This window comes from Cibotium barometz, chromosome 31 (genome assembly GCF_041138505.1).
Source record: "Cibotium barometz isolate CiBa-2024 chromosome 31, ASM4113850v1, whole genome shotgun sequence".
Classification (NCBI taxonomy): Eukaryota; Viridiplantae; Streptophyta; class Polypodiopsida; order Cyatheales; family Cibotiaceae; genus Cibotium; species Cibotium barometz.
Window position 1 is genome coordinate 26,568,009 of NC_141076.1, and position 14,240 is coordinate 26,582,248.

Here is a 14,240-nt window from a genome sequence, read left to right on the forward strand (position 1 = left end):
AATACAAAGGTGGTCAACAAGCCCCCATATAGGCTCTCTAAGGTTAAAGAACTCTTGGATATGGGGTGGATTGAACCAAGTCAATCACCATTTATTTCACCAATACTTCTGGTGAAGAAAAAAGATGGAACATTTCGTATGTGTTGACTGTCGTGATCTCAACAAGATCACTATCAAGAATAGGTTTCCAATACGTCGTGTGGATGTTCTTCTTGATGAACTTAAGGATTCCAGTACTTCTCTAAGAAAGATCTTTTGGTGAAGAAGAAAGATGGAACATTTCATATGTGTATTGACTGTCATGATCTCAACAAGATCACTACAACAAGATTACTATCAAAGAATAGGTTTCTAATACGTCCTGTGGATGTTCTTCTTGATGAACTTAAGGATGCCGGTACGGCTATTTCATTTCATGGTGATGTCATTTGGGTTGTGCAATGTGCCCATGACTTTCCAATTATTGATGAACAAAGTAGTACAACCTTTCTCTTCATATTTGTATTGGTTTTCTTTGATACTATACTCATCTGTAGAAAGAATGAGGATGAGCATTTGATGCATGTGAGAGAAGTGCTTAAGGTGTTGAGAAGCAACCATTTATATGCAAAGAAGAGTAAATGTACTCTTCTTAAGGACGACGAACTGCAAAGAGGCTTGGAGGAAACTTTGAGAACATCACCCCCCCAAACCTATCACATGTCCAAATGCATGGGACTCCTATGTACCCTCCCTCTATCACATCCCCCATCAGCCAACTCTGCCCCCACTTCCATCATATTGTGAGCAAAGAGGCCATCAAGGTGGATCCCAAGAAGGTTGAATGTGTGAAGAAGTGGCTTACATCCACTAATGTGACTCAATTAAGAAGATTTTTGGGCTTATCTTCTTTATATAGAAGGTTCATTGAGAGTTATGCAAAAATTGTAGCCCCTCTTATCAACAAGCTTAAAAAGAAAGCCATCTTTAGGGTTGCAATAGCCAACAAGAGCTTTGAGGAACTCAAAAGGATGCTCACTTCAACCCCTATTTTGGTTTACTTGGACTTCTCTAAACCATTTACTATGAGGGCCAATGCATATGGAAAAGGAATTGGGACATTTTTATACCAAGATCATGGTGTGATTGCTTATGAGACCCGTAAGTTAATAAATGGGAAGGAAATGCAAATGCATGTATATGATCAAGAGATGGTTGCTATCTTACATGCCATCAAGAAGTGACATCATTACCTTTATGAAAGTCGCTTTTATGTGAGAAGTGATCATAGGGTGTTGCGGTATTTCCTTTCTCAACCAAATTTATCTCCTAAGCAAAGGCGCTACTTGGCCACACCACAAAATTATGATTTTGAGATCACATACGCAACGGGCAAAGACAATGTGGTTGCTGATGCTCTATCTAAAATATGGACATGTTCTTTATCAACCATCTGCGAAGTGCGTAAGGATTGGGTTATAGATATTTAAGAGGAGTATCTCTTGGATGAGAAAATGTCACAAATGATGGTGCAAAAATTATAACATGGTTCTCATGAAGAATTTTTCCATTTTAAGCTTCACAATGGTCTCTTGTACTACAAGGAAAGAGTCTATCTTGCACCCATGTAGGAATACAAGTAAAAAGTGATGGAGGAAATGTATTCATCTCCTATTTCGAAGCATTTAGGTATTTTTAAGACCTATGACAAGATAAGAGGACATACATGCATGTGTCAAAGTGCTTTGTCAACTCAACAAGGATCCAACACATAAGCTTGGGATTTTACTTCATCTCTTGCCTATTCCCAAAGGGAAGTGAACTCACATTGCTATGGATTTCATCACAAAACTTCCTCATATAAAGAAGGGATGGGACAGCTTGTATGTATTTGTGGATAGATTGATAAAGGTAGCACATTTCATCCCTACAAAGGTCAAGTATATGGCATCTATGGTTGCAAAGAAATTTATTGGAGTGTGTTCAAATTGCATGGTATGCTGCTGCTGCAGCAACAGATTGTCAATGATCAAGATATCAAATTCATGAGTTCATTTTGAAAAACTCTATTTGAGACCATAGGAACCAAGTTGACTCCTAGTACTGCTTATCACCTCAAGACCGATGGCCAATCGACGAGAGCGAATAAGTGGGTGGAGACTTATTTGACAAACTATTGCCATGAGACTCAACATGCATGGGATGATTGGTTGGCTCTTGTCGAATCTATTTATAATAGTACTCATCACGTGATCAATATTTGAAGCATTATATGGGTACAAGATTAATGTACCAATAATGATCATCAACCAAAAGGGTGTTAACCCAAATGCAAAAAAAGAAGTGAAAAGGATGCAAGCATTGCTTCTACAATGCAAGAGTAATATCAAGAGGTCACAAGTAATATCAAGAGGTCACAAGAAAGGATGACGCACTATGCAGATAAACATAGAAGGCCATTGGAGTTCCAAGAAGGCATTCTTGAGAGTTTCTAAATCAAGATATAGTTCTCTCAAGGGCAACACTGATACCAAGTTTGCTCATCACTATTATGGTCCATGTAAAATTTTGATACGAGTTGAAAAGGTTGTATATCAACTATTGACTACCAAGATACATGATGTATTCCATGTGTCACATTTGAGACTTATGTTGGACCAAAGGTGCAAATTTTTAATGAGTTACTACCAATGGATGAAGAAGAAAGGGTTGAATATGTGCCGGAGAGAATAGTGGGAGAGTGCTTCGCAACAGTTCTATGGCTGAGTAATTGATTGAATGGTGTCTTGAAGCCCAATCCTATATTGGAAGGATCTAAAGAGCTTTTGAGTTAATATCACAAGTGATCTTGATGCCAAATGGAAGCTATTTGCTTGTTGGAAATTATTGTTGTTTTGATAGTTTTAGAGGCCCCATAAGTGGAAGACTTCAATTCTCATGCAATAAATCTTTCATGAAACTTACATATGGATATGGGGAGCCATTTGAGAGTTGATTTGAGAGCATATATCGCAGTTTTTGGAAATTATTGTTGTTTTGATAGTTTTGGAGGCCCCATAAGTGAAAGACTTCAATTCTCATGCAATAAATCTTTCATGAAACTTACATATGGATATGGGGAGCCATTTGAGAGTTGATTTGAGAGCATATATCGCAGTTTTTGGATGTATGGAAGACATTATGCTCTCATGGACAGATTTGGAGCCATGTGCCACTACATGTTATATAGGGCTTACATGGTCATGGGAGTTGCATTCCATCTCATGGGTTGAATATTCATGGTTTCGAGGACGAATCCAATGGAAGGGGATAGTTTGTAGCGTGGTTACTCTTGATTTGTATATACGTATATGGGCCAAAGACATTGGACATTAATAATGGATGTGGACATAGAGCTAAGGGCCAAGGCTACAAGGGTGGACAATAATAATGTAGTGTGTAATGAGGGCTCAAGTATAAAAGGGAACTATGAACCTAATGAGATATTAATCATTTTACTAATCATGATTACACATCTTGCTTCTTGCAAGCTTCCATGGTGTCCTTCTCCCATATGGGATTGCACGTGTGTACTCCATGTTAATGAGTGCAGATTTCTCTTCTCTTCAATTTTCTCTTGCAGTAGTATCAGTGCTTTGCCTAGATTCCTTTCTTGCACAAAGAACTTCATTGGTCAAGTAGTCTTGAAGATTTACTAGCTTTTTTATGACCAAGAAGTTGTCATCATTAAAACCTGCTGCATACATGAGGCAGCAGAAGGTTTTGAATGAGGGGGTGGGAGAAAGGTGTAAAATGCCAATGGGGGTTCGAACAATGAGGTTTGCTTGGACATAAAGCATGGTGAAGGCTAGGAGGGTGGCATCTATGAGTGTGTGGATCTGGAAGTTTGCAATTGGGGTAGATCTGAAGGGAGAGAAGGTTAATAAGTCTGTAAGGGGTAGATCTGAAGGGAGGGTGGATGAGGATGGAGAGTATTGCTGCCACGCACATCAACACATTCATAGCTCTCGAGGCAGCTTTGAATTGCTAGGGCTATAATAACCACTCTTGTAACCAAAGGATTGGAGCAGCCTGTCCTAGACAGCCTACTCTTTCTCCTTAGTGACTTTAGCTAAGTCCTCCTTGACCGTGCTACACTCCTCTTCTCGCATCTGCGACACTTCGACTTAAGTGTTTTAAGTACCTAAGAGGCATCCAGATCTCTTCAGGCACCATGCCGTTTCCCTGTGCTACTCTATCTCAACTTTGTACGAGTCAATTTTGATGTCCTTAGATTGCCTCCATGCTGCTGTATTGGCAAAGTGTAGCTTTGTGACACTCCTTGCAGTACTCTTAGGCACCTCTGGGTGGCAGAGTGCCCGTTGGGTGTTCATCAGCTACATGACATCACAGACATTGCGCACTGCTCTCTAGCAAATTGATGATCCTTGTATTTAGATTGAGAATCCTTCCATGTGCTTCCAGCACTACTCTTTCAACCAGGGCACGGTATCAAAATAGTTCCAGGCATTATGAGGAATGGCCCTAGCTTCCACATCATCTTCCATAATTGCCAGTCTTGTTATGTAACTATGGGCACTATGGGGTGAACATGTGGTCCATCTAGAGCAAGAGGAGCTTCTGCAAGGGTGGTAGAACAAGAGCCTCAGGAGGGGGTGGTGCCTGACGGCTCGTGGCACCTTCTGTATTTGCCTTTGTAAGAGTGCAAAGGAGGTTACTCATAATAACATTATAAACTACTTGTAAGTTGTCTCCTGCCAAGAAATCATCATCAACACTATCATCCCCTCATACCTTCCTATTATGTCCTTGAATATGACTCACATTTTTTGCTGCTTCTGCGGAGGATCATTGAGAGTGAAAGTATAACGAGGTACCCCACCTACAGCTTTAAGAGACTTGGGGAAAGGCATGTAAAGGTTGGGGAATTCCTTCCAACAGCTAACATGGTTCCTTTTGCATACAGTCGAGATTTGGGAGGGCTTTAATAAAGGATGACATTATTCAAAATAACAATGATCTTGTTGCATCATAGTAAGAGGGTATTCATTCACTATTGCACTGTGTTGAAGATTAGCTTCACATCTTAACTCGTTTTATGTTGACTTTTATTGAATTGCTGCAAAGTCACAGCTTCACATGTTGCTGCCAGTTTACAAACGGACTACAAGGCTCAAATGAAAGTTCTATTTGCTGTCTACACAGCTTACTAAATGTATAACACTGATATTAACAGTTTCTACTACTCTTTGTGTAAGCTATACACGATCAAGGATAGGGATCTTTCCTCTATTTATCCACAAGGACAAACCCTGGTGCAAAACAATCTTCTATGGTTTGCAGACAAGGTACAACTTTTACGTTAGACATGTGAAGAATCAGGGTCATCCTGCTCGCTTCTGCTTCTAAGGACTCTCGTTAAATACCATCTCCTGTGGCAAACAACCAGATGGGGCTGTTAGTGTTGGTGAAACAAGCCCTTAATTCTTGATCTGAGCAGCGAACAACAAGAATTCAGCATACCTGGTCACAGACAGGGCAATGGCTGCTTCTTTCCATCCATTCAAGAATACATGCAAGATGGAAATGATGGCCACACTTAGTATTGATCTTTGGATTTTCATGGTCATAACCTGCAAAAACCCACATAGGAAGTGAAGATCATCATATACAAGCTAGAAGGTTGAGCCGCAGAGCTGGCTATCAATAGCACAGAGCCGGTTACATGTCCTGTATTTACGGGAGTCTAGAGGGTTAGGCCAGCGAAGAGAGCTGAAGTGAAAGAGCCAGGTGTGTAACTAGGGGCCTAGAAGGCTAGGGCAGTGCTTGAGGTGGCATAATTACAGTAATTACGGAGTCTAGAGGGCTAGGCCTAAGGGACACGCAAGACATCAATCAGAGTTCTAAGATGAAAAGAGTCGGATACTTCTGTTTTGACTTGGTCGGTGCGCCTTTCACCTTAACACTCCTCACTGGCCACCTCAAGCACTAGCCTAGCCCTGTAGAGTCCCTAATTACACATCCCCCCCCTTGGGGAATCCCGTAAATACAGGGCATGTAACAAATACAATGTAAATCATATTGAAATGCTCATAGAAAGAGAGAAGAAAAAACTTATGTATTTCCGAGGCCTGCCATTTATACATCTTCAGGACAATATTACCTTCAAGGCAAGTCGGGCATATGTCCTCATCATCTATTAATGAGGTAAGAGAATCAACTTTCCCGTTCTTGTTTGATGGTTGGAACTTGCTCAAATCATCTGTAGGCTTTTCATCACCACTATATTCGGTACCCTTTGCCCGCTCAATTACGAGAGCTCCTTCACGTTCTCGACAACTCCCACCACTTCTTCTTTGATGAGTCTCGTCACTTCGAGTCTGCAAAAGATTGGCAGCAACTTTCTCAGGCCTCAACAAATCACCAAATTGGCGGGCGTGCCTCCTTTCAGCAGATACGCTGTAAGCAATCGGAATAGAGCTTCCCGAGGAGGTCCCGTCTAAAAGCCCTGTAGATTGGGAAATTGATGCATTGTGCACAGATGCGGCTATATCTTGCTCTTCTGATGTCTGAAATAGAGTATCATACTGCCAAAAAAGAGAAAGATATGCATCGGCATGGTATGACAGGACTTTGCATTCAAAACATGTATTTACCTTTTAGAATCAAAAACAATTTTAGTTTTCCTAATACAAAATAAATTGAGCATCCTCGTAAGGCATGAATGTTTTCCTGCTTCCTATGGCTGTGGAATTAATATCGGCCAAGGTTAAGTTTCCTCTCGTCATGATTCACTAAAAGAACTCTGCACAATGCAAGGCATGTAAGAGCAGAGTCCAGATATGCGGATCAGTCTAAAGTCAATGTAAGCCTCTGTGTGACAAAGTGGGCATCGGTGGTCATCTTGTCAGGAGGTTCCTTGGTGGCTTTCTAGCTTAATGGACCTTGTGCAGTATGGCCTGCAAGGACATGTAAGTAAGGCCCTTGTACCCACATGGAAATGTACGGCCCACATGGAAATGTATGGATACATAAACGGCCAAAGAGTGATCCTGCCAAATATAGAAAATCGATGAATTGATCAGTGCCATACCATGCCACAGCAGGATCGGAAGCAGCAGAAATGCCGGCAGCAACGGCAACATCCTGAGCCCCCGCCGTCGTTGGAACCCTGCTCGTAATCGAAATCCTCGGGCCGCCGGGGTAGACAGCACAAGCAAGCGCCCATTTATCTCCTTAGCCTTGAGCTTAAAGAAAGTATCAACGATCATCTAGCTCTAAACTCAAAGAGCGATCATCGTCAGAAGAGACAGATTCATGCAAAGCCATCCTGTGTATATGATCTGGGGCAATTATCAATCAAAAAATCAATACGAGCTAAGCGCTATGCTGAAAACCAAAAGAATTTTTGCATGCCAGAAGAAAAGAGAACCTGCTCAGGTTGCTCAATATCTCACTGTTCTTTCTGCTAGCTTGCTTCAGAAAGCCATCACTGCAGAAGCAAACAAAAGAGGAAGACGGGGAAAGGGGCACGCGGTCTTGGCAAGGAAAAGCGGAAAGCAATCCCCAATTCTGGTAAAGAACTCGAAATCTTTAGACTGCCCATGGCCCACCAAAGAAAAAACAAAACCAATAATAATAATTGACCCCCAAGAGGAGATCTACAATATAATCCACAAGATCCTCCCTCTCACAATTTAAGCTGCTGCTGCTTTTTGAATTGAGAGGATTGGTATTTGCTCCCTCTCACAACTTGGAAGTTGGAAGGTGGAAGTGAGTAGATTTGAACCCAACACCTCCTCATTGGAAGAGGTGCAGGTGCCACTCCTGGGTTACTACATTTCCTCGTTCTCGAAGACCTGAAATTGGGTTACAACAGCTTTAGGTTTTAGCTTTTCGAAGTCTTAATGTGAACCAACACCTCCTCTTTGGAAGGTGCAAGCACTACCGCTCAGTTTTAACCCTAAGGCGATAAAGTAAGTTGAGTTTTAACTTTTACCTTTTAAGATTTAACATAAACTAGTAGTAAGGTGATTTGTATTAAAGTATTATTAAGCTTTGACATAAATCGATAGTATGAAGAATAGCAAAGTGTGTATTAGTGTGAAGACAAAGTTTGTACTAGAGTGAAGACAAATTTTGTACTAGTGTGAAGACAAAGTTTATACTAGTGTAAAGATAACATCTTGTGACCATTCTCTCCTCCCTTTGTTTCTTTATATTTATTTCAGGGGAATGGGGGATGCAAAAACAAGGATCTGGGAAGGAGATGTAACATAAACTGGTAGTGAGGTGATTTGTATTAAAGTATTATTAAGCTTTAACATAAACCGATAGTATGAAGAACTCATGAAGAATAGCAAAGTGTGTATTAGTGTGAAGACAAATTTTGTACCAATGCAAAGATAAAATCTTGTGACCATTCTCTCCTCTCTTTGTTTCTTTATATTTATTTTGCGGGAATGGGGGATGTAAAAAGAGGGATTTGAGAAGGGGGAAGGAGGGGTGTGACAAGGGGGGTTTGAGAAACCATGTGTTGTTTAGCACTATCAATTGTGTCATGGAACTTTTTTAAAGCAATTTTTATACTTTTCAAAAAAAATTATAATTTTTTTAAAGCCGAATCAACATAGATCCAAAGACGAGGCTTGCAAACATCGCATTTTCTAAAAATATTTACCAAGTTTGCATACATCACATTTTCTTAAAAACATCAATGTACAAGGTTAAAAGGTTGCCGCTTCAAATGCATGTTTATTATTGTTGCTAGATTTAAGGTGAAGATGTTAAAAGATATATATTGGGTCACTATACTAAAAGTTTTATCAAGACACATCCAAAGACAAGGCTTGTAAACATCGCATTTTCTAAAAATATTTACAAAGTTTGCATACATCACATTTTCTTAAAAACATCAATATACAAGGTTAAAAGGTTGTCGCTTCAAATGCATGTTTATTATTATTGCTAGATTCAAGGTGAAGATGTTAAAAGATATATATTGGTTCACTATACTGAAAGTTTTATCAAGACACTATCAAATGAAAGAGGTGTGATCCCTTTTTCTTTCAATTAAAACTTTGTATACTACAATTAAAAGTTTAAATTGCATAACATGGTGACCTAAGTGCAATCAAGTATAGCATATGACCTAAGCGCATCAAACATCCACATGATTTCTCAAAGATCTAAAGGATATATAATATGTATGTTTTTATAGAGTATCACAAAAAGAATACCACTAAAAAGACACATGAGAATTTCAAAACCATGTTTTGCTTCACAATTTTGAGCAACGGTACCCTAGGCCCAAGTTGTGTCTAGTATATAAAATTCTTACTAAATCAAGCATGCTTAATATCATGAGCTATTTTTAGCTGCTCAAGTAAAAAAAAGATAATGCAAATGCCAAACATGGTGGGCATGCGGGGATTGCCTCCTTATTGAAAAAAAAAAGGTTTTTTAAACATGGTGGGCATGCGGGGATTGCCTCCTTATTGAAAAAAAAAGGTTTTTTAATACATAGGTAACATTATCTACTTTACATATGTGGGATAAAACCCTTTATCCTTTAGAGTGTAACTTCAAAGTAACCTTACATATTACTGCACACAAAGGTTAATTATTACCACTACAGACATAAGAAATGTATTTGGTACTTGCACATATTATATAGAGACTCGTGAAAAAAACTTTCTTATGCATGTGAGTAATATTATAAGTTTTAATTTTTCAGTAGTTCACACCCACAACCCTTAAAAATTAAATTATGTGAAAATAATTTTCCATTTTCTAGTTTATGTTGTCTTATTGTAGAAGGTCTTTGTATTTGTTGTAAAAAATGTTTTACTATGAACATTGAGAAAAGGGATATCTTGTTAGAAATTGCAACTTGTGTGTTAACACAAATAAAAGGATCTTTGCATAGAGATGGAGAATAATTACTATTGCAAACCAATGATTACAATTGATCTCCTCCTATGAGAGGGAAATTAGATGGTGATTTGGAAAGGCGATGAGATAGAGAACTATATGTACTCTAAAAGAAGGGCACAAATATAGCAGTGAACCCAAGGGCAATTGTTTATGAGGTTAGCCTATGTCGGCTACGCTATGTTGAGTCCAACTAGACCCAATCGAAAACATCTCTAAACTAGAGTAATAATAGACTAAACATAGACTTAGTGTTGGGGGAAAGATCTCAAAATGTGGGCTCTATATTGTAGTGTGTTCACAAAAAACATCATTTACAAACAAATACAAAATCATTTTATACATTGAATTTTAAGAGTTTGACATAAATAAAAAATGCATAAAGTTTGTTAAGGTGATCGGCCCAATGGCCACTCTTGGGCCCCACTCTCCACTTAAGGCCCAGACATAATATCAGAAAATGGTAAGCACTATAAATATAGGTTAAAAACCTTTCACACCCTTCTAGCATCAAATGGAAATTTTTTCATGTCAATCAAAAACTTTCACAACCCTTAGATCTGCAATTTGTGAAAACATTCTCTTTTAATTTTTTAAGGTAAAATTTATTCACCTAACATCAAGCCTTGATTTTCAATGAACACTATTACAAATGACCATATATATCAACCTTTGAACTATGAATTTTTCAAATAGTAAGCATCAACTAATGAGCCTTGCTCCCCCCCCATAAATTAAACATATCATGCCATCACCATAATTATTAGCACTTCCCCCCTTGGTGATAAGACATGTGTGCCCGCCCCTATACCCTTAACTCTTTGGATGAGCAGATTGGGTGAGTTTCCCCTAGTTTTGGCCTACTCCAAAACCTTGACACACCTTCATGACAACAGGGCATCTTTACACCCTATATTGGAGTCACAAATGACACCCTAGGGTGGAGCCATGCCCATTACAATCTACTAACTCGGGAGCGAGTCCAAGATCCCTCACTAACTCTCCCCACATCTCACATATGACAATCCGAAATGGTCCACACTTATGTGTTGATAAAGTCTACATCCATCAAAGGTTACAACACATTTGCAAAAAGAAAAAACCAATGGCAACCATGACTACTACCATGACATAGTAGCTCAACATTGTAAGACCCCCTTTATAAGTGCATGTCACCATGACTACTACCATGACACAATAGCTCTACATTATAAAACCCCCTTTATAAGTGCACGTCACTATGACTACTACCATGACATAGGAGCTGCTATATATAATTGCTATATAGCAGATGATTGTTATGTAAAGTAGTCTTGTAGTAGCCCACGATGCATATATAGTGGTTACATGTAGGAGTCATATTCTATATAGTAGTCATTCCTTCTTCTTGTTATATTACTACATTATATATCAATCCACAATAGAAGTCATATGTTTATTATATATATTACTAAGACTACTATGAATGCTATATAACATTCATGCCTACTATATTAATACCATACATCATTCATAATAATCTTAATGCTATAGAGTACTGCTATTCCACTTCTACTATGCAATGGCCCCACATCAGTCATAATAATAAAATCGTTGCGCTAAAACTAAAAAATATTAAAACTTTAAAAAACATCATAAGTTATGGCTATTTTATAAGGTAGGTAAAAAATGTAGCCATTTATATGGTAGTGATGTGTGGACGAAGTGGGCTGGGGTACTTTTTCCCTCTTTAGGAGGTTTTTTCCCTCGAGCATATATACGCACTCTTATGAGTGTGTAAGTAACCTTATCAAGTCATTTCACTTGTACTTCACTCATTCTCATCAATCTACTTTGAGTGTTATCCATCTCTCTTGCTTACTGCATCTATATGTGTGTTGCTACACTGATCTCCACTCCAACAATTAGTATCAATATCAAAGCAGGTTCTCACACTCTTGGCTTTCACCCCCTTGTCATCTTCTCCTCAAGTTTTTCTTTTGATTGTCTCATATTGAGCTATCCTCTTAGGTGGAGAAGGTATACCATATAGTGTGTTGCTAATAACTAAGTTAACAATATTTTTATGCATTTCAAAGCATTTCAAGTGTGTTTTGGGGCACATTCGCATGTTGTAAGGTTTTCATAGGCATCCGAGGAAGTGTTAGTTGGAACTTGTTTTGTTGGATTTTGGGTTTTCTCCATAGTACGATAGCATTTGGTGTGCAGATATAGGGCCGACGTCATCTTTAACATCTCATCTTTAATAGCTTTGAACAACAGGATCGTCAACCTTATCATCGATTTCTGCATTCCCTAGTATCATTTCCACAGTCTACACTCTATAATTTTTCATACACTTTGTAGGTTTCCATCATTTTCAGTGATCTATTGTCATTTCAATTGCATTGAGTGGGCATTGACAATACCTGCAAGTACTTGGGATATTTACATTGTGTCGTCAAAGATTAGTTATTTGCATGCAGAATGGTGGCAGGGCATAGTGATGTATTTGCATGCAGAATGGTGGCAGGGCATAGTGATGTATTTTGGTATGCTTTCCATCGAGGATAGGCTTACTACTCATTGTGGTCCTATATGATGCACCATGTATTGGTTGCTAAAGTGATTTGGAATGTTGTTATTGGCATTAAGGTATGCCCTATCTCGCCAACACAATAGCATAGTACATGTACTTTAGATGGTGATACGAGATCTGATGTAACTGTGGTATCTATCTTCACACCTCCCATAGTTGAACAAGCCAAGTAGGATGGTAGTGATGCACAAGCATATGCATTAGTGACACTTTCAGTGAAAAAAACCATTATTCCTCATATTTGTTTATGTAAAACTATGAAGCAGCATGGTTGGGATGCGCTTTACTAGGTGTATAATGAGGCACGAGTGGCCTAATTGCATAAGCAGTTAGAGTTGGAACAGATTCTGAACATATGAATGAGCGAGATTTAATGGATGATTTCCTCACAAGGATTAAAGATATCAGGGAGAAACTGACATGTATTGATGAGGCCTACCTGGACAGTTCTTTAATGTCTACTATTCTCACATCTCTACTAGATTCATACCAGGCTTTTGCATCTACAGTTTGGCTCATGATCAAGATAACCCCAATGTCCTTACTTTTGATGCAGTTCTCTTGCAAGAAGAGAAATCTCGATAAAGCTAATCTAATATGCGAGTGCATTTGTTGCTAGTCCGAAAGGTAAAGGCAAAGCCTTTTCTCAAGGTGGCTATAACCAAAGGTAGAATCAACCCTCAGTATTCTACAATGATAAGCCTAAGAAGAAAGCCAAATGCAACTACTCTTAGAAACTAGACCAATACATCAATTATTACAAAAAAAAGGGTGAAGATAGAGAAGAAGAAAGAGTCAGGCATCATGGCTGGGTGGTTGATGCACTAGTACAGAGTACTAAAAAGAAGGAGTCAATGAAATATGAATAGGATGAACATTGTATACTATAGTTATGATCCTTCTTTCCATGATGTATACATGTTAGCGATATATTAGGATGTTTGGTACTTTGATATAGTGGTACTAGAAACAAGCACATTACTTCTCAGTGTGATTTATTTTCCTCGCTTGATTCTACTTCTTAAGGAGAAATAGTCACGTGCAAACAACTCCTTGTATCCAGTAAAAAAGAGTTGGTAAGGTTATTCTCACTACTGCAAATAAGGTGGGACTATCACTCTCTCAGAAGTCTTGTTTATGTTAAGTACAAATAAGAACTTGTTGTCAGTCTCTACCACCATTGCCAGGACAAGTCTAGTGGTAAGATTTGTTGATGATAGGTGTACACTTCATGACTGCAGTGATGGAACATTAGTGTGGTATATTTGCTACTCGAATCTATAGGTTGGACAGGTATGAAAGATTGGCACACAATGCTTTCCACATGTGCTATGAGTGACACGAGAGCTATGTCATGCCTGCTTTGGATTTTTGTCATGTAAATTTGCATTAAATTGATGTTAAGATCATGAGAACATTGTAACTCTATGCCACAAGGGAGCTTGGATTAGTTGAATCTCATCATATGGAATAATTGGATCATCTACTATAAAGTAATTAACTTAGGATAACCATTAATTTGGATTATCACATATTCAAATGTGTGCACTTTGATAGATGGTCATATTTAGAGAGTATTGCTTTTTGGCTTTTTTAGAGCCAAGGTTTTGTATAATAAGGGTTTTCCACCTCTCATAATTCAAGGAGGAGTCTTGGGGTTCAAGCTTTTTTATCAATTTAAACTCTCTTCTTCTGCTCATGATCTCTATCTCTTATCATTATTCATACTTTTAAGCACATGATGAGGCAC

At 38.6% G+C, this 14,240-nt stretch overlaps 1 protein-coding gene across 2 annotated transcripts; it reads right to left on the bottom strand.

Moving 5' to 3' along the window:
• Positions 1 to 3,437: 3,437 nt before the first annotated feature.
• LOC147620676 (E3 ubiquitin-protein ligase At3g02290-like) lies at positions 3,438 to 7,532 on the bottom strand. Of its 2 annotated transcripts, none has more exons than XM_086824946.1 (5): positions 7,412 to 7,532; positions 7,073 to 7,322; positions 6,143 to 6,359; positions 5,503 to 5,612; positions 3,438 to 5,411 (listed from the first exon to the last, which is right to left on the bottom strand). In XM_086824946.1, exons 2-5 carry the CDS (start codon positions 7,205 to 7,207, stop codon positions 5,385 to 5,387), a joined length of 489 nt encoding a protein of 162 aa, XP_086681072.1. In that variant the 5' UTR covers positions 7,208 to 7,322; positions 7,412 to 7,532; the 3' UTR covers positions 3,438 to 5,384. The 2 variants fall into 2 exon arrangements, with proteins under 2 accessions (XP_086681072.1, XP_086681071.1); XM_086824945.1 differs by having other exon boundaries at positions 6,143 to 6,566.
• Between the last annotated feature and the right edge of the window lie 6,708 nt (positions 7,533 to 14,240).